The 24,925-nt window shown below is 41.1% G+C and overlaps 1 protein-coding gene across 1 annotated transcript in view; it reads left to right on the top strand.

Annotated features, from left to right (window-relative positions):
• dntt (deoxynucleotidyltransferase, terminal) overlaps positions 1–24,925 on the top strand; it is a 108,202-nt gene that overhangs the window by 43,689 nt on the left and 39,588 nt on the right. Inside the window, exons 8-9 of the mRNA XM_082556417.1 lie at positions 7,907–8,009; positions 24,480–24,728. Coding sequence (XP_082412543.1) covers positions 7,907–8,009; positions 24,480–24,728 — 352 coding nt within the window. The remainder of the gene's footprint in view (positions 1–7,906; positions 8,010–24,479; positions 24,729–24,925) is intronic.

Here is a 24,925-nt window from a genome sequence, read left to right as displayed (position 1 = left end):
GTGGTGAACCTTCCCAGGAGTGTTGGGCTGACTAAAATTATTCCAAGAATCAGGAAGTCACAAAAGAACCCAGAACAACATCTAATGCACTGCAGACATCTCTTGCTTCAGTTAAAGCCATTGTTTATGATTCAACAAAAAGAAAGACGCTGGGTAAAATGGCATGCATGGGACATTTCCAAAGCAAAATCTTTTGGGAAAAAATTCTGTGGACTGACAAACCAAATACCTTTTGGACGTTCTGGGAGTTTTGAGTCCCTTTACATCTGGCACAAAACCAACACAGCATTTCATAAAAAGAACATCATACCAGCCGTGGTTGTAGTGTGTTTTCCTGCTTTAGGACAACTTGCTGTAATTGCTGGAGCCATAACTTCTGCTCTCTACCAGTTCATGCCCTGAAGCTCAAGCGCACTTGGGTTATGGAGCAGGACAATAATCCAAAACACACCAAAAGATGAAGGTTTTGGAGTGGCCTTGTCAAAGTCTGTACTTAAATCAGACTGATTTTTGGCATGATCTTAAACCTTCCAGGGTGGAAGAATTAAAACAATTCTGAAAAGAATAGTAGACCAAAATTCCTCCACACTGATGTGAAAGACTCATCCCCAGTTATCAAAAACACTTGATTGCCCAGGATCTTGCAACCAGGTGTCGGGTCTAGTGAGCAGCTGCTTTTTCACACAGGGCCAGGTAAGTTTGGATAACTTTTTATTTAAACAAATGAAACCATCATTTAAAAACTGCTTTTTGTGTTCACTCGGGTTATCTTTGTCTAATATTAAATTTCGATTGATGATCTGAAGCATGTAAATGTGGCAAATATGTAAAAAACAAGAACAACCTAAGAAATCAGGAGGGGTGGGCAAATGTGTAAATGGGAAAGATTCACAAATTTCCTAAATAAGGATGTTGTGAAAATCCACAAGGAAAAAAAAAACGCTCCAATCTTCAAATTGTTAAATGACAGCTGGAATGATGTCTGATTATGTAAATAACTGCTCAGAGGGGAAATGTGGTAAGAGAGTCGAGGAAGGTGATTAGAGCATCATGGATAGTTAACTTCAAGAATGAGGGAGAGGAACAGCTCAAGATTTATGGGCCAGGAGTCTGCTGCAAAGTGTAAAGGGGCCTGCAAGAGCGCCTTTATGGCTTCAAATTCGGGGAAATGAAACACACATTTACTTCACCCCATATTTGGTGCAGACTTTGGAGAGAGAGAGAGAGCGAGATAGACCTAATTGGAATCATGCGGCGCTATAATTGAAGAACGATAACTTGTGCATTATCAGGAAGCAAGTAAGTAATTTACCTTTATCTTGTTGAAAGGCTGATTCTCCAGACATGGTTTAAACACAGTGGGAGGCAGTATGAGGTCTATTACACCAAAATAGTTCATATGCTTTCTAAGATGCCAGCAGTACCACTAATAATCCACTTACTCGTTTCACGGTGACATATTTGAAAATGTTCCCTTCTAAAGTCCTGTCAAAGCTCGATTTAATTACCTATAATTTTGAGCCTGGTGTAGAGTCTCTTATTAGCTTCATCTTTCTAGCCGATACCCCTTGTCAAAAATGGAAATGTGCATATCCTATATACCTCCTTAAATAGCTGCACCCGGCTCTGGCAAATCTTTCATCTCGGCAGAAGATGCACAAAAAGATACCACGACTCCCAAAAGTTTCACAAAATAACTCGTGTGCTGGAATAAACTCAGGCTGTCATCCACTTCAGAGAGAAACAGCGTGGCGAGGATTTGTTGATGCCACTGACATTAGCCTTATTGAAAGGACAGCTGTGGAAGGCGGGTGACAAGTCTTAAAGCGGTTTTGTTGGAGGGGAGGATTAAAAATAGATTACACTTGAAAATACAGCTTCTTCCACAACTGCATGTGAAGGCTCACGCAGTGTCAGCGGAACACTGTGTTTATTTCAGTATGAGGCAGGCATCAAATTGTCTGGAATATGACTCAAAGTGACACTGATGAGGGGGGGGGGGGGGGGGGGGGGGGCATTGGTGTCTCCTCTCAAATCCGCAAACAGCCGCCGAGTCCCACCGCACAGTTTGCCTTGAACAACAGCTGAGATAAGTATTCCTTATCGGCTTAGTTCGGGGTGTCGTGATTCTAAAACAAACCTCATTATCAGCTTGCAGGGGAGGAAAGAGCAAAACAAGCCATCTGGTCATGAAGAATAGGCCACACTTAGCTGCTTTTTCCTGTTCTCATTTCATATCTTCCTGATTATCGCCTCGCACTGCTGTGTTAGCAAGAAATGTGGATGGGAAGGCTGATAGAAGGGGAAAATGATGCATAGTCACAAACAAAGCCTGGTTGCTTTTTTGTGACCTAAGTTTTGCAGAGCTTAGCCTGCAGACGCCCGTAGCCTAACACTTCGCAGATCTGTATTATTCATGCGTGTCGTCATGTCGTCCACACAAAACTGTAAATAACCATGTGTATTTCATTGTCTTTGTGCAGTAACACTTAATAATTTAGCATTTTCCCTCACGCGATAAAAGACTAGATGGCCTAAATTCAAACCAGGTGTTTAACGACGTGCAGCTGTGCCCGAACGCCTATCAATTCTTCTGTTTTTACCCACATCTTCACATCCATCCATCCCACTGAGCAGGAGTAGGTGTCCAATGCTAAACAGGAACAGAGCTCTGAAGTTGCACTGCTAAAGGCAGAGACGAAGAAGAAGAAGGAGAACCCCTGGTATGCTGGAAGAATGTGCACGACATGCTGTCATCCGCCTTTCCGCTGACTGCTGCTGAATTATCTGCACTGACCTGACACATACTGATGCTCAAATGAGAGGGAGCTGAAAAGCGTAAATGCCGCTTCCCCTAAAATAACCTTCCCATGTTATCCCCTAACACACACACACATACACACACAGACACGGAAAACCACTATTTGACAAGATTAGGTCATTCTTAAGCTCTGATAGGAGGTAAACCCAGTTTATGCTGATGATCTCTCTCTGTCTCCTTCCCGCTTTGGTTTCTTTGCTATTCTCGGCACACATTTATGCAGTGCACTCGAGTGGGTTTTGCCGGCGCAGCAGAGGCTAACAGCGAGACTCACTTAACAACTTAAGCGCACTGTACGAGCTGGAAGTGTTGTGGAATCTCAGCTTTGCCAATTAAAGCTGAGTGTTGGGAGATTTCATAGGCAAAAGTTGCTCAGTCAGCAGATGGAAATCTGTGATGCATTCTCAAGTAGCGCTGTCCTAACAGTCAACTCATTAAAGAAGTGCCAACTCTTCACATCGAGGCCTATATATGTGTATGTATATACTGCAACGTCTAAACACAAGTGTTAAAATGAATTCACTTAACAGCTTTTGATATTTAATACAAAATAAAACAGGCTCACAAGGCAAATTGAATAAGTGTTACCAAAGACGCAGCTGCAGAGTGAACCTGTAAACCAGGTGCTCGATTCTGTAAATGCCACAGGGGTACACGCTGTCTACTGCTAATGCTAACCATTAACATTATCATGCCTTCTGCAGCTCTAATGGCTGTTTTCTATTACTTCCTTGCTCCCTGAATTAGCCACAGTGACCTTTGAAGCGTTCCCGCAAGCCATTCACAGCCTCTGCACCTTTCTTCACTCTCGCTGCTGTCAAGCAGCAGCAAAGAGAGATCAAACACCGAGCCTCGTGCCTGCAGAGGCTTCTTTAGAGCTGTATCGCCCCCAACATTCATTGTCACTTTGCTTTGTTGTTTGCTGTGACACTGGTGCTTACGTATGTAGGATTTTTCGCTCGTTGTTTTTTCAAAAGCTTTTGTGTGTGCGTGTGTAGGTGTGTGTGAGTGGGTGTTGGGCAATGATTAGGGTGAAATAATGCAAGGCCTTCTGGCAGGTAGTGCCAGAGCTAAACTTGACGACGGTCGGGGGTATCTTCTGTTATTTGAGGGCACAACTTTAGCCCTGGTTTGTTTCTGTGTATTTGTGTCTACACACACAAGCTACTATAATCGCCAGAAACCCACAGTTTCTTTTCATCATTCTGTCTGACTGCTGTTTTTGAGTTATCCTGCAGCCTGTGACAGGATGCACTGTGTGAAAGGAAGGAAAACCCCTTGGACAGGTGGGCCAGTCCATCGCAGGGCGTACATTCAAACCCATTTGCAGTCATATTTACACTTCTGAGCAGCTCATCGTTTGTCTTGAAGGCTTAATTTTATTATCGTCTGGCTTGAATGCCAATGAGCACGCCAAAGTACTCTCAGAGCATCATTACTGGTAGATACACATACGTCATTGAGAATTTTAAAGGAAACCTCAAAGCAGTGAATATGCTTCTGTGAATATGATTGTAAGCACAGATGCTGCTCGTGGTGTAAGGCACACGTGGGTGTGTCCAACTGCTTTTGTGATTGTGTTGACTGGAAGCGCCTCTGAAACCCTGGCACAGCACAGACTGATCTTAACTGGCTGGAGGATGATAAATATATTGCTCGTAGGAGGAATGCATTATCAGCAGGTGGAACTGGAGTGGACCTCAGCCACAGCCACTAAATTGATCTCCTCTCAAGAGCTTCAAAGCACAGATATAAACCTCCTTTCAAGGACAGTCGTAAATTCCCATCAGTTTATGTTTTGAAAGTTAAATAATAATGGATATATATGATTAAATATTACTAAATTGATATGATGAAACCCAGTTCGAGTGGGTCACAAGCTAGCGTATATTGCTCATGCTGGTCCCGAGCCCGGATAAATGGGAGGGTTATGTCAGGAAAGGCATCTGGTGTAAAATCTGTGCCAAATCAAATGTGCAGATCTGTTCGCTGTTGCGACCCCCTGGGAAATAACGGGGCAGTCCAAAGTGCCTTCTATTAAACGGATATGATAACAATATATCAGTATTATAATGTGCATGACTGCATATGTACATTGTAAATGTAATATAACTGTAATAAGATAGCATACTCAATGCAGAAATATAGTACATAAACCAGACCGCCACATCATAAAAAACACTTACAGGTGAATAACATTGATCATCCAATTATGATGCACAGTTCTGCCGGGAAGCTATGGCTCCTGGCTTTCACTCTGATATTACTTTGACACCTATCACCTACTCATATACTAATGCAGACCAGCACTCCCCATATACATTGTGAAAAGGCTGTTAGACAGATAGAACATGTATATATAACAAAACAAAATACCCAATATATAGTACTGTCTTATATATATATATAAGTAACTAAAATTTTATGTTCTGAAAGAAGCAGAAACAGGCATAAACTTATATAATCCCACGTCTTCTTTCTGTCTGATGAATGGCAGCAATATACTTCCTACTTTTGTACACGCACTTCTTTTATCCTGTCGATTTATGTAACTAATAATACATAAGCTCTATGTGTGTTAAACTGTAGGCCTGCCGTGTGTATCAAATCAGTTTCACTCATAATGAAAATTTTTTGAAAATGTTTTTTAGCTTCAAGTATGAAAATCGGACAGTGGGTGGTCCTCAAACAGAAAACAGGCAACCGGGTTTTAGAAAGCAAAAATCAGCCAAAAAAAAGAGGGAGATGCTAATTTCTGAAGACATTAAAACTGAAATAATTCTTGAACCGAAACTTTCTTCAGCATATCTGTGGTCACCGTATGGCTTTGATAACCAAAGATATGAATTTAGTGGTTCCTAGTAATAGCCTGTTCAATAAGTTGAGACAGTTTCCTGGAGATTAGGCAGGTGATCAGAGTAACAAATGCTCTCTGATCTCTATGTCTCTGATAAGTGGGAAAATAATAAAGCCCCCTGGAAATGCCACAAGGTTGCCGTGGAAAGATGATTCCCTTCACAGGCCGGTGTCCTGTATGGCAGTTTTTTGCTAGCCAAAATTAAATTGGATTTTAATATTACAGTGAGTTATTGCTAACAAAAATCAATCAAACAAACAAAAATTAAATTATAATATAGAGATGGGAAAAATGCCAGAACTCAAGGCTTAGTCAAAGGGGAACGGTGCCACCACTGTGACAACACCCTTTGGTTAGTCTCATTGTGAAACCTCACAAAGCTTGTTTGCGGTTGATAATGCACACTTACAGTCTACTGACGTGTCAGTCGCATAGTGAAGCACACCCTGCTTAATTCTGCTTTTTGCCTCAATCCTGTTATATTTAGTAAGAATTGAAACGAGCAACTGAGACTGTAGACTCATAGTTCACAGGAGCAGGTTTCCAATACGGCTGGACTCAACCAGCAGTTCTCACTGACGTCACCCCCTGCTGGCCATTACAAAAAGTGAAAATTAGTCTATAGCTGGGAGTTAGAAAACTATATGGGACTGTATGTCTGTGAAGGTTCTCAGTCATCCAGGTCATTGTAGTCTAAGGAGCTTGGAAAGAAAAGCATCTGGACTTCTTTAAGTTGCTTGAAGATGTTTCACCTCTCATCCAAGAAGCTTCTTCAGTTCTAGGGTCAAATGGTGGAGAGTTCCAGATTTAAGTCCTATGAGAGTGACCCCCAAGAGGGACATGGACCTCAGGAAATCACATGATAGGTTGGGGCTAGGTTTCACAGTGAGTTCACTCGAAACCTTGGCTGATTGTGACCTACACCCGTTTTCACACCTTGGCTCGTGTGATTAGATGGAGGATCAATAGGGGGTCCGTGTCCCTTTTGTTGGACACTCCCTTAGGGCTTAAATCTGGGACTCAACATCATTTGACCTTAGAACTGAAGAAGCTTCTCAGATGAGATGTGAAATGTCTTCAAGTAACTTAAAGAAGTCCAGATGCTTTTCTTTCCAAGCACCTTAGACTATATGGACTGTAATTTCCAAAGAATATCTACACGCCGCATTCGCACCATCAAGCCCGGGTTTAGTACTAACTCCGAACCATGTGTATTCTGAAGAAGCCAACAACTAAATCGAAATAAAAACAGTTGCTCAAAGTGTACACAAACTGACCAGTGACGCCAGCACCCCAGTGTTTGCTTGGGTCCACATGTTTAAATTTGGTCACTCAGTCAGCCTGACAGTCCTTACTGTTTGATCAGGCTTCCCTAGTGTGGTTGGGTGTGAAAGATTTACGCGTAGTGCAACACGCTTATTTGACATTCAAAAGATTTTGATAAACAAATGTTGTGACGCTCACTTCTGTAGCAGGACGGTTTCCTCTGAGCGGGGATAAATTTCAGTAAGTCTACAATAGATTTCTGCATATTTCTCGCGTTTCCTCTGATTAGTCTGAATAACTCGCTGCTGTGCCGTGACTTAAAAGGATAGGCTTCTAATAAAAACGCTGCAGAGAAGTGTATGATAATTTACTTTTCAAGCGACAGAAAAGTAGGGTAGGAAAAAAAAAACTACATTTGCTCCTCCTGATTAAATAATGGGGATGCTTTTGCTTTTCTTGCTTCTCTGCTCAAGTGCCTATGGATCCAGTGAGCCAGACAGAAGCTTTGATATGCCTTTTGTGCACATATCTTCTGCCCATACAGCGGTTCCGTCCAGAGCTTTTTCTTCTGCCAGATAATCACTTGATAATCACTCAGTACTGCAACATCTCTTATGTGCAGTTGTGCTGACAGAGTAAATGCATTGTGCAAGCCTATTCAGGGTCCATATGGGTCCGCTTTATGACACCGATCCAAGTAGAAAATGATGATTCTCATGAAAGTTAAAGCTCTGACAGCTGAGGCAACAAAAAGGGTTTTTACACTTAGCTACTGAAGGGAAAAAATTACTTGTTTGAATAATGAAAAAAAAGAGACAGTGCCATTAGCTTGGCTTGTTCTTTTAATAGCACCGTCTGCCACCCTCCCTCTTCATCAGTTAAATGCTATGACTAAAAGGTAATTCATTTCATTATTTCCAGGATACAGTGAGTGGGTAACTGTGCTATGTCTTTGTTTCCAGGGGGAAGGATTTTGGTCACGATGTAGACTTTATCGTGACCACACCACAACTGGGGAAGGAGGAGCGTCTTCTCACCAGCGTTATTGATAGACTAAAACAGCAAGTAAGTATGTTGTTTAGGTCTTTCTTAAAGCATAGTATTAGTATCCTGAATGAACACACTATAGGCTAAAGTAAATACAAAGATCCAATATTCTTGAGAGGAACAATAGACTAAACAAAGCAATGCTAATATTTCTTTTGAAACCTGTGTTTGTGGAGTGCCTGTGTGTTAAATTTTTAATAAGCGGGAGTTCAGAGCAACGTTTGAACACTGCTTTGCATTTGATGTTAAATCACTGAGACTGGTTTAGGTGTCCATCTGTGTTTCTATATCCTGCATTCATAAACAATCCCTTTTTAATTAAACCCACCTTACATCCTGGGCCATGGTGGCACAGCAAGCTCGCACCACTGCACTGTGATGAGGCACATGCAAATACAGAAAACATCTTTATTGACTGCACAACGCAAGGTTGGCTTTGAGGGGGGAAAATGAGCAAATGCAAAAATTCCCAAGGAAATACATGAAGGTGCGAGCGGTAGTTCAGACTACAAGGCAAGTGTTTCCAGAGCAGCACCAAAACAGTGATAGACACAGCTGAGACAAGTGCTTGTTGTTGCTGCATGCTGAGTAATAGAGATACTGAAGCCAGCTATCTGTCGGCGGTGTGGGAAATGTGAGAATGTGGAAGGCTTTTGTTTGTTTTAACATTCTGGTGGCGTGATTCATACGTCATTGCAGACATCTGTAATTATGCTTATATTAAGTCTTAACCTAGATTGCTGAGATTATTCATAGCTCAGTTCAGGTTCTGCAGTCATGTGATTTCTAACCACATGTTATCTTGTCTGCCATGATGGAAGCGTGATGCTGTAAGGTCAAAAGAATAAGGAGCTACCCAGGCCTACAGGCTGGTCTGCAACCATCTGGCAACCACTGGTCTTGAGGGAAAAACATTTATCCCCCGTTGGTAAATTGTTGTTGGAGTTTGATGGCAGTTGCTGTGAAATCAGTTGCTAAAGCCTGAGTCATGCAGGCCTAGAGACCAATCAGTGACCTCCTGGCAACCATTAGCTGGTTAGGAAAAATGTGTATTTCCCAAGCAGTTGTCGAAAACTTCCTTGCAATTGCTATGGTTGCTAGGAGAGCTCAAACACTTGGAAACTACTCCTTCAAAGTAAAAGGTTTAGTTTTACTTTGAAGGTGAATGTTGTCTGTTTTCTGTGGCTGTATCACTTCCACTACGCTGGACAACTCTTAAGCAATGCACATATGACATCACGTGAAAAATGTCTTAAGACAAAGTCATCAGTAATAACCTGCGTTGGTATCCAAGTTACTGCATCTGAATCCCTGCTCAGGACTGACTGCTGTCATATGTTGATGCACATTTGACATCATTTTTCAGTGCGCACGGTAAAAGAACAGTACATCAGCCACCTGTTTTCCCAGCCCTAACCGATTTGTTTCAGTGATGAAATGGAACCATGTAGTTACCAAGATGTCTAGCCAAATAGCAACAAAACTAAACATCAAAGGATATCTTGCAAATCTAAAATCAGTGGATTTTATGAAACAGCAGCATCTGATGCTTTTGCAGTGAGGATGGATTGTGTCCTCCATGTTGCAATTTTTAAAACATATCTGCAAGTTTTTAAAGTTTTTAATAGTCAGGTAGTAGATGAATTATCAAAATCTGGTTTAATAAACCATATGTTTGTGGTTGATAAACCCAATGACATCACATATTGTGGGTTCTGTTTCATGCTTACATTTGTGTATCTCATCAGACTGTTTTAACTGGCAGGCCATAGCAGGCAAAGTGCTGAAAAACTCAACATGTTCGCTCATTCTCTAACACCACGTGAACATCCATCCATCCTTCTGAACATATTCAGGAATTTTTGTGCTGCTTTGGAAATAGATTTGAATTGTAATCTCTGCGTTTTGCAGCCGGTTGTATTATTTGTGTTTTGCCTATAGCATGGTTTCTCCTAATCGGTATGATGAACCCCTCAAGGCTATAACAGTGCTGAAAAAGAAGTACAGAAAAACCCCCCAAAGAGCTGTGCTTAGGGTGCACACAAACATCAGTGCACCAAACAATGCAACCATGTTCAACATAACCACAGTTGTAACCATGGAGAATAACAGTAAGAGTAACAAACAAGCTTCTCATAAGATCATATTAAGCCCACTGTTATACTGCAGCTCAATACATTGCTAAATTAAAAAAGGATGCACCACAAAATCTAGGTTGAGAATAAAATATGTTTCTTACACACCAATTTGCACATTCCTAAAATTCTGGCAACAAACCAAATTTTTGTTTATTACACTGTCCCTTAATCTTTTCAAATTTATTTATTTATTTTGTGACATAAAACATTTCAGTCTTCAGTTAAATGATGAGTAGCAGAGGGTTTGACTTTTGACCTAGGGGTGGAGCAATCTTTTTAGGTGCCAAAACTACATGTGACAGAGTGCCATCTACTGCTGAGAAGAATATCATTTTTATGCATGTTTGAATTGAAACAGAAATATATTTAAAAATTGTGCATGTTCAAAAACATCTGAAGAAGTATTTTATGTTGTTTATAGACAGATTCTGATTTAATGTATTTACTACTTAGTTTGTTGCCTGGGATGTGTAAGCAAATCATGCACTGGAAAAGCATGCAGAAAGTTGCAGGAAGTGAGGACGAGGACATTTTATGGGAGGAAAGAATTTGATTGAACAGTTAAGGTCATAAGGTCACTGCCTTGGTGAGGACAGCGAGTATGAAAGGATCCCAGAATCAGGTCTGAGGAACACTTTTTTAAAGATAACTTTAACTGAGATTATGGGTCAGTTAAAGGCTATACATATGTGATGTGTGTGGGGAAGCAATAGTATTCATGTTCATGTGTGTGTGGGAATCGGTAGTTTGGAGCAGACTTTATGAAGGTACCAGGATGCAATACTACTCCAAATGACAGATATGTGACATCCACCTCTGATTCATAAAGTTCCATACAGACTAGTTAGATACATTCAGACACATAGAAACACATACAATCACACATACAAACCTATATGTAATGCATGGTATGGCAGATAACACAGACACACAAACAGCAACACACACAGCTATTTGTGATTTATTACTTGGGAGTGGTTGTGGCTCACCTCCTTGACCAAAACCACACCCAACTAATTCATAAAATTCATACAAATCAGCTGCTGATTAAGTATCCTTGTAGCAAGATACTGAACCCAAGTTGCTCCCAGCGTGTTCAGGAGAGTCTGGACGTTAGATAGAAAGTACGTAGATGTAGAAAAGGTGCTTGTATGAATATGTATGATTTAATGGAATATCTTCAAATATGGGTAAAAAAGGGCTAATTCTTAGCACCCATTTGAACATTTTCCCCTGACTTTATTCCTATGCTTGTGTGACCTACATCAATTTTGTTTGATTGGGATCTGATGGTTGTGGAGGAGTCCAGTGAACTCATTTCCATTTTTAATAAACTAGTTTGAGAGGAAATGAGCTTTCTGACCAGGGACCATTGTACCTTCATTCACTACTGCTCATAGATGACAGTAGTGGTCCTGGTTCCTTCTGCTGCTTTAACCCAACTGCTGCAAGGTTTGATTTGTTGTGCATGCAGAGATGCTCTTCTGCATAAGTGGGAATAATGAGTTACTGCTTGTTACTTGAGTTACTGTTTCCTAACTATCACCTTAGGTGTCTGGCCATTTCTCTCTGACCTCTGGCATCAACAAAGGATTTTCACCCAGAGAAATCCTGCTTGTTGGATAGGTTCCCTATTTCAGACCATTCTCTGTAAATCCTAGAGATGAAAAATCAAGGTAGATCAGCAGTTTGTAAAATAGACCATCCCATCTAACCCTATCCCTATTGTGGGCAGTGTGAACTGTTCCCTAGATCTTTCACTCATAGGGGTTTTTGAATCACTCTTTGTCTGGTCCCTCACCCAGGACCAATTTGCCAAGTGAGACCGTACTAGTGGGCAAAAGCCTCCCGACAACATAGCTCCTGTGGACCCCTCCACCACCATAAGTCAAGTCACAGAGGGGACATATGCATATTCTGGTACATAATATATATATATATAACTGTTGCACTATATGTTGAAAAACCTCCTGAAACCAAAAGCCAGTCTTTCACTCGCGGTCGCTGTAAGATACTGAAGTTTTCAGCATGATTCAAAACTAAATCACTTAAAGGAGTTGGTCAAATTTTCATGATTCAGAGCTGTGTCCTTGGAAACACAGCTCCCTTTTTTTGTGAAAATTAGAGAGAAAGAAGTTATTTAGTTGCCTGCAATGAAAAGAGATTTGGAAGGTGTGAGTGATTCTAGGAACAAAAAAGTACAATTTAGCAGTTACATTAAGAACTTCTTTTAGGGCTTTCAAGGACCATGGTCAGCACTGGATGCCCCATGGTGGAAAATGGAGCCTTTAATGGAAAATGGGCAAAAAAAAAGAGAAGTGGCTGAGAGGGGAGAAGAAAAAGAGAGACAGAGAAACAGACAGTGACTGTGAGCAGAGTGAGGAAATATACGAACAGGAGATAAAACAGAGAGACACAATGTTAATGTCGGATTATGTTTACATAAACACAGTGATTTAATTACTGACTGTACTCAAATGACAACAATTATTTGCTGCTAATATCATGGTAATGTGACAAATATCAGTGGGTTCCAGAAGTGCTCTACTTCAACTTGTTGCATAAAAGACATTTGCAATTACATGAAACTGGGGTGTTAAGCACAACAATTGAAACAAATATCCAGGGTGTTTAAATTATAGATAGACGTATGCAGTATTACACCCACCTCCTCTAGTTTTGAAGTTTTTATTCTGTGCATGGGAGGAGGAAATCAATGAAGTAGGCCAGGTTTATTCACCGTCTACTAGTTCATTCAGTTATGGAACTGCTCAACAGATTGGATATATAGTTAGATAACTCTGAGAAACAGGAATAAAATTCAAATGTGATGGAAAACTTTTTTTTTTTCATCCATGAATAATGTCCTTGTGATTCGTGATTATTGAAGAGCAGCAGGCTTTAAAGCTGTAGTTCCTAACTTTCTCTAGTGGCCTAGTTAGAAACTGTGAAAAGTCACGGTGCCAAGAGACACATGAGATTTTTACTAACCTAACAGTCTTGAATAAAACTATTAACACAAGAAGACATTTTTAAATTCTGCGACTCACATTAATAACTTCTCCCACATCTTGCCTCACTGCGCCGATGTCACAAGGGCCAGATTATTTTAAAACACCTGATTATACGAGGCCAATAAACACAGGTGTTGTTTCTCACTGATCTAACAGATTTAACACGTGTCCTTGCGGGATCCTGAAGCTCTCTCCAGTCTGTACATATCTGAGAGTGTCACTTGTTTTCATGTTGTTTCTATCACTTTTGACTCTTCCTAAGACTGGACTTTTCCTTTTCTTGCCTCGTTTCCAAATTTATTGGGGGAAATTTACTAATTAAACCAAAGCCCTGTCCTTTTGCTGCTGCAAAGTTCTTCTTTTGGAGCCAGAATTAATTTTATTTGGGGAAGAGGGTAAAGTGGTAAGTAAGCAGTGAAAACAAGCTAGCTTGGTGTGCAAGCTTGGATTTATAAACCGATGCACGTACAGTACAAGTTTAAAACCACTTCTCATTTCTTCATATTTTGCTTCCAATGAGCCAGACTCATAATTTTTTTAAAAGTGGTGTTGAGCAATAGTTCTGATGCCTTTTCAAGTTTTTCTTTGGAACTTGGCTGCTTTATCCTTTTAGCTCGGAAAACGCAGCTAGTTTCAGCTGGAGATATGTTTTTGTGTGGTTAACTTTCAGTCATTCAATCAACTGTATACTTGTACTCAGCTGTAAACATGGTTTTAATGCTGTTTAGTTAGGCATAATAACACTGAGTCAAAGGTGACGGATTCACCTTTGGAGTCAGCCTCAAGTGGCCATTAAAGGAACTGCAGGTCTTGGCATTTCCTTAATGCTATATTCTGGTCAACCCCAGAGATTGCTGCTGGTTTGAAGCATAAAAGTCAAACATGTTATTGTTTTTTATCCCCCGTCAAAAACACATATATTAAGTCTATTGAGCTGAAAATGAATGAAATCCGTGGTGTTCTGTCTTGGTTTAAAAATCATGTCGAGTACATACAGTAGTCTCATCAGTGGCTGTACATGAAGCTGAGTTAGCTGAATTGCATGTTTTGCTGCAGGTGTTTTGTCTGATACTCCCCAACAAAGAGACACTGCCCATGAAAACACCAAGAAAACATTTCCTACTAACAGGACTAAATGACATCCCAGTCATTATGCCTCCCTTCAGTGCTGCTTGCTAAAAAGTCCCTATTAGTATAATTGCAGGCAGATACCTCTCCTCTGAGCAGGGTGACACATGCAGGAGAAAAACTTGATCTGTAAAAGGCCATCATGGACAGTGTTGGTTAGACCGGTTAGATAAAAACGGGCAGCGCAAGAAAATGTGGCTGTGGAAGGACTTTTCTTTGTCAACACTGTCTTCAACCTTGCATAAATGCATAGTTGAAGAGGGTCATGAAAAAGAGATGAGTGTTTGATAAAGAGCAGAATCACGCTGCCTGTTCTAGTCTAGTCTAGTCACTGACCTCTTTTTTGACATAGCTGGGGTTTAAAAATAAACCCTTCCAAACCCCCCAACCCTCCTCCATCCCCACCTCCGCATCTCTGCACTCCTTCAGAGGTCCATCCTGACGATAATTACCTCCTACTTATTGCATGTTATCGCGCGGAGCTCTCACCACTTGCAGCCACTTAAATCCACTATAGGCAGAGGCAGCGAGGTGAAGGTGTGAAAGGATGTGCGAATGTACGGGGATAGGAGGCAGAATGGATGTGAGACAGTGAATTAGGCAGGTAAGGGCAGGTGTTAGAAAAGGCTTTAGAAAGCCAAGAAGGGACGGCGTGATAAGACCGGAAGCTTTCTTCTCAGCAGGGTGGGCAGAATGGGGATGGAGAGGGGACCGTCTGGAGGGACGAGGACACAAGAGACAGTGATTAAGTGGAGGTAGCAGAGGTTGACTCTAAGTCGTGTAACCTTGTCATCTGCAATCGAGCCCCTGGGGGCAGACATGTCTTCACTCAGGCCTAATATCATAGGCAGCCCCTGGAACCCAACCCATCCCCCCTTCATCCAGCACCCCTCCACAGCCTGAAGGGAGTTAAAAATACATCCATCTCCAAACGTCCTTGTAAAAAGGGGTTCATCATTTTTTCCCTCCCCCCCCTCATTGCCCACCCCCTTCTACTGCTGAAATTCTGAAAGCATAACTTGGGGGCAGAAGCAAGGTCAGCCACCAGCTTCTGTGGCAGACAGATGAGATTCAGCTTGGCCCCGGCTATAGCGACGAAGAGACGGAGAGGGCCATGCCTCATCCTTCGTCCATCTATCATTTCTGTCTCTAAATACTGTTTAAGCACTGCTTTGCAAAGGCTGAGGTCTGCATGCATTGCAGTCATTATGATGCCATTCAACTAAGGCTTTATTGTTCTGTGTTTGGTCAGCATGCTTGGTAATTGGAGAGTTTTCCCTGTGGCTAAATCAGTGATTCAGACAGAGCTGCCCATACGGCCGAGGTTATTCGGCAGTCACGGAGGCTTAGTCACTTTGAGATCTAAATAAAATTGGATCAGTAATGGCTCCTCCGACTGACACTGAGAGGACGCACATGCGGACAGATGAACAAACCGCTTTGCTTTCATTTCACAAATCAGTTTCTTTCATTCTGGTGAGGCCCTGTATCAAAGTCAAAGTGCATTTCAGATGGTCCTGGCTAACACGCTAATCTGCAACTTGAAGGCAGGGTTTGATGTCTCTTTTTTGCGAGTCAGAAAGAATGCAAGATGAGATCAGAGTGTGCCCGATAAGGATGCTGCTGTCTTCTGGATGCAGGTGGCTTCTGCGTCCACTCATCACACTCTCAAGAAAATACCTGGTGTAAATCATCAAATAAGAAAAACACTCAACCTTCTGATCACAATTTCAAAAGTCATGTTCACTTGAACCCCCCTCCACCCAGTGCTCATAGGCAAAAGCTTTCAGGGGAAAGATTATCTCCCTGCTGTCCTCCTCTGTAATTCCCTCTGTAAACAGTTCTGGTGGAATAAGCTTACTCTCAGATGCTCGCTGACAGTACCTGCTGTGTAGGAGATGATTACAGAGCGCTATTGGGCTAAACAGCCCCCGGCGATGCTGAGACGGGGAACTTCATGACATCCTGTTTTTATGTTGGATTTGTGTGTGTCTGCGTGTCAGGCTGAAAAGGGAGAGAGTGAGAGAAATCAGTGCCGCTGTACTGTACTGCATGTGTGTAGGCAGCAGGGCCGCAAACCTCATCCGGCGAAGGGCATCCGCATTCAGGTACTTAATGGTCTGTGCAACTGTCACCATAGCTCATTAATGCTTTCTCTGAAGGCATCAGCGTGATTCAAAGCTGGAGAAAAAAATTTCTTTTTTCAGGAGGGGTCGGAATCAGTGACCTACATTTGCGGCCTCCTGAATCAGATGCGCTGCAGACGTTCTCCCACAGCTCGTCTCAAGTGTGGCTCAGGGGGATTTTAATTTCAGATTAGTCAGTATTTAAGTGCTTTTATGCTGTCATTCTGCCCTCATTATCCAAGTGAGAACTGTCACTGCCTGTAGCTAAGCTATTACTAAATGGAAAGGGAACTTTCCTGTCCGTGCCTTTTATTAGAAGGCGAGCGGTTATCTGTAATTGCACAGGGAGAGCGGTCCAGGGGTGCAGCAGCGGGTGACATCGTAGATTTCTTTTGCCTGCAGTTGCACAACACATGAGCTCACTCCTAAAGATAATTAGAGGAAAAGGGTGATTTCTTTGAGATCTGCTCCCTGGTGTGTCACCACCTAAGGTACCTCAGCGCCCTCCATCTCGGTGGCCCCCGTGGGGAGAGCTGTCCTCGTCTGATAACTCGTGCCGTTCGGCGGTCAGGCAGGATTGTTTAGTAATGGCTATCTGGGCTATGCTGACAAGGTGTTTAATGTTTCGTGATTAACCTCAGTCATCAGTTGGACAGGCAGAGTAGCTGCTCACTGCACTCTATTCCCCAATTATTGCTCTTTAAGGAGAGTGAAGCAAATTTATGGCCAGTGAGAGGAGAGTAGTATCCCAACAATTACTCTGGGTGCTGGAATTAAATTGACAATTTGTAATCTTAATCGCCTTAACACTGCTACACCCAGGGAGAAGCGAATTCGGCCAGGGCGAGGTCCCGGGAAATCAATTCATGGACTATCTGTCTTTTACCTCTCTTTCTTTCCCCTATCTACTCGTTTTTCTCCAACCCTCTTGCACTCACTCCATTTCACTCTCCTCTACTCTTATGGCTTTGTTTCTCATCAGTGATCCTCTCTCTTCAACGCACTGACATCTTACTTGGCAGAGATTTTCATTATCTAAGGAGTGGAGCCATTTACCAGAGAATGGGCTCCAGCCATCTACTATTGCTGACTGAAAGCTTGTTTCTCTATTGGGTCTTACACTCATCCATCCCCCCTTTTTTAGCACTCTCTAGGCCCATGACAAGTCTGAAAACATGCTCACACACTGGCCCGAGTTCTTTCCCTGGTATTCATAGCTTTACTGATGAAAGCCTGTGTGCACATTCACGACCACTGTTACCTTCTAGAGCTACTTTTTAGAGCTTTATTGAAACAGTTGAGACTTTCACACTAAGACTCTCAGTTTAACCAGTAGACATATTTCATTCTCTAATTATTTTATGAGTTTTAACCTGATGGATTACCACAACTCAAAGTCAGTGCTTTTTTTTGATCGTACAGTATAAATTTCAATAAATCAATGTAAATATTTAAAAGCAGGAACAAAAGACTGAAAGAAGAAGCTTTACAGGCTTGGTGATGATGCAGTGTTTTATTTCTTTTAACAATGACAACCAATTTCTCAGGATTTCGTCTAACGTCAGATTATACAGATTTAGAGTTCTGTTTCTTTTCCTTTTGAGATTTTTAAACATTTCAAATTCAAATTCAAATTCAAATTTTATTTGTCACGTACACAGTCATACACAGTACGATATGTAGTGAAATGCTTGGACAACTGCTCGTGACCTAAAGAAAACAAAAAAGGAAAAGGCTATGAATAAGATAGGAAATAAATATGAAAAATTAAAAAGGGTAAATTTAACTAGGAAGGAATAAAATATAAATTAAGGTTAAAAATGAAATAACTGTACAACACAAATTAGAATGAAGGGTAAATTTAACTGGGAGAATAAGATAAAATATATAAATTAAAGTTGAAAATAAAATAACTGTACAACAAAATACACAATACACAATATAGAACTATATAAGAATGTATGAAGAAATATAAATAAATATATACACAATAACAGCAGCATATACACAACAACAGCAGCGTGATTTAAGTAATGAAGTGAAAATAATGTCCAGAATGTCCAGTGTGTGTAAGAACTGTATGTGTGGGTCAGTACTGTGTGGTGGTGTGATCTTCCTGGCCTTGGTCCAGCACCGCCTGCTGTAGATTGAGTGCAGGTCAGGGAGCTCGGAGCGGATGGTGCGCTCAGCTGACCGCACAACCCTCTGTAGAGCTTGTCTGTCCTGCATGGTGCTGTTCCCGAACCAGGTTAAGATGTTTCCCGTCAGGATGCTCTCTATGGTGCAGGAGTAAAAGTTCCTGAGCACCTTGGAGGGCAGTTGGAAGTCTCTCAAGCGTCTGAGGTGGTAGAGACGCTGTCGGGCCTTTTTCACCACGGTGTTGATGTGACAGGACCATGACAGGTCCTGCGTGATGTGAACTCCGAGGTATTTGAAGCTGTCCACTCTCTCCACTGGGCACTCGTTGATGACAGGGGTCTGGTAGTTCCTCTCCTGCTTAGTGCTGAAGTCCACTATCAGCTCCTTTGTCTTACTGACGTTTAGAAGGAGGTTGTTCCTCTGGCACCAGTTCTCCAGATTCCTAATCTCCTTCAGGTAGGCCGTCTCGTTGTCATCAGAGATCAGGCCCACCACGACGGTGTCGTCAGCAAACTTGATGATGGTGGTGGAGCTGGTAGTGGCCACACAGTCATATGTGTACAAAGAGTACATTTGATATGTAACTATTCAGATCAACAACAAAAACAGACAATCAACATGTGATGCTAGCATCCCAATGCATCAAGAATGTGCCTTGAATGAACTTTTCCCTAAGTAGGACACTTAGAAGGTACTTGGAGAACTGACGGACAAGAACTAGTGTAGATGGGCACCTCAGGTTTTTAGGATTTGTGAGGTTTTCCCAGTTATGCCATTTATTTGTGCTAAACTGCCACTACTTAATGTAATGTTTGTAATGGAAATTAGTTATTCATTTTTAAATGTTCCAGTATTATGAGTATATTTTAAATCCACAGAAGATGTATGAAAAGGGTAATCCATGAAATTGTAACCACTGAATTCTGTTTTTGGGGCCAAATGTGTCCTTTGACTGCTATTTGACTTGGTCTAAGCCCTGTGAGACTATGCCTCAGCACAACATTTGACACTACATGATAATGTTGCTGACACCATCACAATAAATGGCGATCTTTAGTGGGTGTAAAGATCGCACTGATGTGAATCCTTTTACAGTTTCTGAACGGAAATTACACGTAACTTCTAACTCATCACGCTGGCATCAGAAGTCAGAAAATCTCAGAGGCATTTACATTTAATTTAAGGAAATTGTGAATGACTATACCAATGTTCATGGCATTCTGTCCATTAAAACCTTAAATTAGTTTGCTCAAAACCATAGAATCACTGTACTTCACACCCTTTACCAAATTGGTTTTAAATTGTCATTTCAGTCTGGTCTATTAGATTATTTGATCTGGTGTCAAACCGGTCCTGCTGACTGACTCCTGGCAATGTAAGTGGTATGTCATCCAGATATGGGCCAGGCCTGGCACAGATGGCGCTGTTTATGTGATGGCATGCCACATCTGGCCCGACTGTGGTTTGTTTTATGTGGCCCAGGCTCATAGAAAACAGGTCTGGCCCAGATCAAGCTGGCACTTCTGACTGACTGGTGTCATGGCAGGGTGTATGTCAACCAAATGTGGGTCAGGTCTGGCAATGATGGCACTATTTATGTTCCTAATTTTATTTTAGTTAGAAGACCCAAATGCCATGTTGCAATACTATACTGCTATGGTAGCCAACTTTCAAATGCAGGTTTGACAGGTTTGTGAGTATACACTTTATCCAAAACCTAGTGAGGGTTTACTCATGTTTAGCACTGGGTGGCTGTAGCTTATGAGTGGTTCAATCACTGGCTCCTCCCGTCTACATCTCAAGAATGTGAATGTGTATGAATGTAGTTAGGAAGCACTCAAGTTAGAGAAAGTGTGTGATTGGGTGACTGTGGCATGTTGTGTAGAGCACTTAATAATGATGAATAATCCATGAGAGTAGAAAAGCGCTATATAGGAATCAGTCCATTCACTGTCTGAACAGAGTTTCCTCATGTTACTTTTGCACTATTATGTTCTGGCACATGTTGTTATTACATGGCTTGATTAAGGTACACATTAGGCTGACATCTGGGGCCAGAGCTGAAACTGTTCTGGGCCAGCAGTGTGTCTGCAACTGGCCCGTGGCTGCACACAACTTACACATGGCCCACATCCCACAAAGAATGACGGTCCTTTGGTGGCGCAGATCTGGTTTGCCAGAGGTTACACATGGGCCAGCACAGAACCAGCAGTGTGTTTGCAACTGGCCTTTTGCTGGCCCATGTGTGGGCCACCTCTGGCAAACCAGATCTGGGCCACCAAAGGGCCGTCACTCTTTGCGGTATGTGGGCCATGTGTAAGCACATTGTGTGGGCCAGATCTGGGCCATACCAATTTTGCTATGTGGGTTAATGCTTAACATTCAATTATTACCTCTGATTTAAGTTCCAGGTAAGAATTATTTTCTTTCAATCACTGCTGTCTTGATGTGAACGTAAGCTAATCTGATGGGGCAATTTTAAATCTTTACATTGCTGGCAATAAACTGTGAAACATGAAACACAAAGGTGTACCACTTTAAGAACATAATGTGTCATGTCAGGAAATTTCAAGTGTTTTGCATGTCTTTTCATGTGGTTCTGTAAAGGTCAGTGGGATGATTCTTGCTTCTTATGTATTTTTTGTTTCCCCATCTTGGCTTGAGGAAGAAAATTGTATTAATGGATGTGATGGTACAGGAGAGCTCACCAAAGTCATTACGATTCGTCCTCCTTTAAGTAAGATCATTGAAAAAGCAGTTTCTCAACAGCTCAGTTACTTCTTAAAACAGAATAATTGCTACGATGCCTTCCAGTCAGGTTTTAGACAGAACCACAGCACTGAAACCGCTCTGACCAAAGTGTTTAATGACATATGTCTGAATACAGACAGTGGAAAAATGTCAGTCCTAGTTTTACTGGATCTCAGTGCAGCATTTGATACAGTTGACCACAACATATTACTCAAACGACTGGAGAACTGGACAGGTCTTTCAGGAACTGTACTAAACTGGTTCAAAACATACTTAGAAAACAGGAAATACTTTGTATCAATAGGTAACTTCACATCTGAGCAGACAAGTATCACATGTGGAGTTCCCCAAGGTTCCATCTTGGGACCCCTTCTGTTTAACATCTACATGCTCCCACTGGCACAGATTATAAACAACAACAAAATAAACTATCACAGCTATGCAGATGACACACAAATATATATCACAATGTCACCAGGAGACCGAGGCCCTGTACAGGCTCTTGGTAAATGCATTGAGGAAATCAATGACTGGTTGTGCCACAATTTTCTCCAGCTAAACAAAAACAAAACTGAGGTAATAGTCTTTGGCGCCAAAGAAAAACGATTACAGGTCACCAGAGAACTTCAATCTATACATCTAAAAACCACAAACCAGGCGAGAAATTTGGGTGTAGTGATGGATGCAGCCCTAAACTTAGAAAAACACATTAAGACAATAACAAAGTCAGCTTACTATCACCTCAAGAATATATCAAGGATAAAAGATCTGATGTCTCAACAGGACCTGGAAAAACTAGTCCATGCATTCATCTTTAGTAGGCTTGATTACTGTAACAGCATCTTTACAGGTCTACCTAAAAAATCAGTCAGACAACTACAGCTCATTCAGAACTCTGCTGCTCGAGTCCTCACTAAGACCAAAAAAGTGGACCACATCAGTCCAGCTCTGAGGTCTTTACACTGGCTGCCTGTCCGTCAGAGGATAGACTTTAAAGTTCTGATGCTGGCCTATAAAGCTCTGAATGGTTTAGGACCAAAATACATCAATGACCTCCTGACCCAGTATGAACCATCCAGATCCCTCAGGTCATCTGGATCCGGTCTTTTATCAGTTCCCAGAGTCAGAACCAGACACGGAGAAGCTGCATTCAACTTTTATGCTCCTTATATCTGGAACAAACTCCCAGAAAGCCTCAGATCAGCTGAAACACTCAGTTTATTTAAATCCAGGTTGAAGACTCCCCTGTTCTCAGCTGCATTTGAATAAAGCACCAAATCCACACTTTAAGCTTAAATTTCAAAACTTACATTTAACTACTGATTTTATCTACTGTTCTGATTTTATCTGTTTTGATTTTATATACTGTTGTTTGTTTGTTTGTTTGTTAATTAGTTAGTTAGTTTATTTGCTTGTTTTAATCAATTTTAAATCATGCTTTTTATTTGTTCTTGTTTCTAATGTCTCTGTAAAGCACTTTGAATCACCTTGTTGTTGAATTGTGCTATACAAATAAACTTGCCTTGCCTTGCCTTGCCTTCCTTCTATGGGGACCATATATATTTTTGCTAAATTTATGGGCCAAACAATTTTTAATAATCCGGTCTGCACAGAAATGTTTAGCCTGTCCAACAGACACTTAACAAATCAGGAGTTCATAGGTTACTTCCCTTAAAATGACAAATGCGACCCTGACATTGATCACAGTTTAGGTGAAGACCCATTAGGTGATCATTGTGTGCAAGTTTCACTACTAATAATTCTTGTGAATGACCCTTCAGTCATTTTGAATATTAACTCTTATTCTCTGGCCATCAGTTTCACATGGCTATCATCTATATTTTTCAACACTTGTGTGTGAAATTTACATCAAGTGTGAGCATGCAGCAATTTGTCATGTCAAGAAAAATATACTCATTCCTCAGCTCACTATTTTAAGAAGAGCAAAAATCCAACACTGCTTAAAGAGACATTACCATGACTCAGTCTTTTCAATACCCTCAGGCCTGTGTCTAAGCAGCCTTTTATGAAGAATCAGGTTCTGAAGCAAGTTGTTCATGTAAAGCAATACTTTTTGTTAGAATTTCATTCAGATTTCAGAGAGAACTACTTCACTCACCCTGTGCTGAACCATTTTGATAATATCAGAAATATGGTGGCGGTAAAGCATTGAAAAAATAAAAGAGTTTGGTCAATGCACAATATGGAACTCTTTAAGCTAAATAATACCGAATGAGGAAAATGTCACATCAAATTCCCGATCTGATATCTTTATTTGAAGAGTTGGGAATGAAACCTGGCTCTCTTCATAGCTTCAGTATGCTTAAAGACTCAATTCTTGGTAAGACAGGGATGCGATTACTGCTGTCAATGATACACCAGCAAAATCTTCCAATTAAATATTTTACCAAATTATATCAACACAAATTGAACTGTTTTTTGGCAAAGATATTAGAAAACTCTCCAGCTTATCTACATTAACAGAGAAGTTTGCACGGGGAAAAAAAATCTGTTGGTTATTAAGAAAAAAACATTTCACCGTGAACTGAAGCATTTCACTCTAATTGTGCTTTTTGATCCAGGTTTAAACACTGAACAGGATTCTAGTAATTGAGTCTTTTTAAAATACAAATTACAAAATTCGATAGCTCGTGCCAGTCAGCGGAACACATAATAATGGAGGCTTTTATGTCCGTGCGTCTTAATTACTGGAACGCTGACAAGACATTATTCTTATTATTATTATTCTGACAAGAATGTGGCTTTGTATTAGGACTAAGGGGACAAAATACTACAAATGTTACATTATTATGTCAGTCTTAGAGTTTTTAATAGTTCGGTTTCTTTCACTTCAGTGAATGTTCCTTTAATGTGGCCATTGTGGTTCTATAGGTCATGCTAATATTATTTTATGCAAAATATTTCTAGATTAAGATTTCTGTATGAAATAAACCAGAATTATCCTGCACATCTAATCATCAGATTATTTAGAATAATACTTTATTATTTTATTTCAGTGAGCCTGCAACATGTGCAAGCGATGCATCTTAGACATCGCCTGCACGTATTGGTTGCTCTGAAGCCCGGGTCAACATATTAAGATATTACAGATGACATTTTATAAACTGTTTTGTATCTTTGAGAAGCAGATGGAAAAGACCGGTGAACACATCCTTATTTTATTTTCTACAGGGCATTCTTCTCTACTGTGAATACCAGGCCTCTACTTTTGATGAGTCGAAGCTTCCCTGCCACAGGTTTGAGGCCATGGACCACTTTGCAAAGTGTTTCCTGATCCTGCGTCTGGAGGACAGCCAAGTAGAGGGAGGTCTCCAAACTGCTGAGGAAGACAGGAGAGGCTGGAGGGCTGTACGCGTGGACTTGGTGTCTCCACCTGTGGATCGCTACGCCTTTACTCTTCTTGGCTGGAGCGGCTCCAGGGTAAGAAGGATTATAGAGAATGAATGAAAGTTAGGTAGCTGCAGGAAGAAGGTGTGAGTAGAAAGAAATGTACTAGTAGTTATTCAGTACATCTTAGAGGTGCTTGAACCACAATTTGAAACCACAATTTGGTATCTAAGGCCAAGTGTACATGATGAAAATATGATTTCATATCAGCAAAGTCTCATATCCTATAA

Source organism: Aulonocara stuartgranti (genome assembly GCF_965226115.1).
Source record: "Aulonocara stuartgranti genome assembly, chromosome: 13".
Classification (NCBI taxonomy): domain Eukaryota; kingdom Metazoa; phylum Chordata; class Actinopteri; order Cichliformes; family Cichlidae; genus Aulonocara; species Aulonocara stuartgranti.
This window is presented reverse-complemented; position numbering and strand designations above follow the sequence as displayed.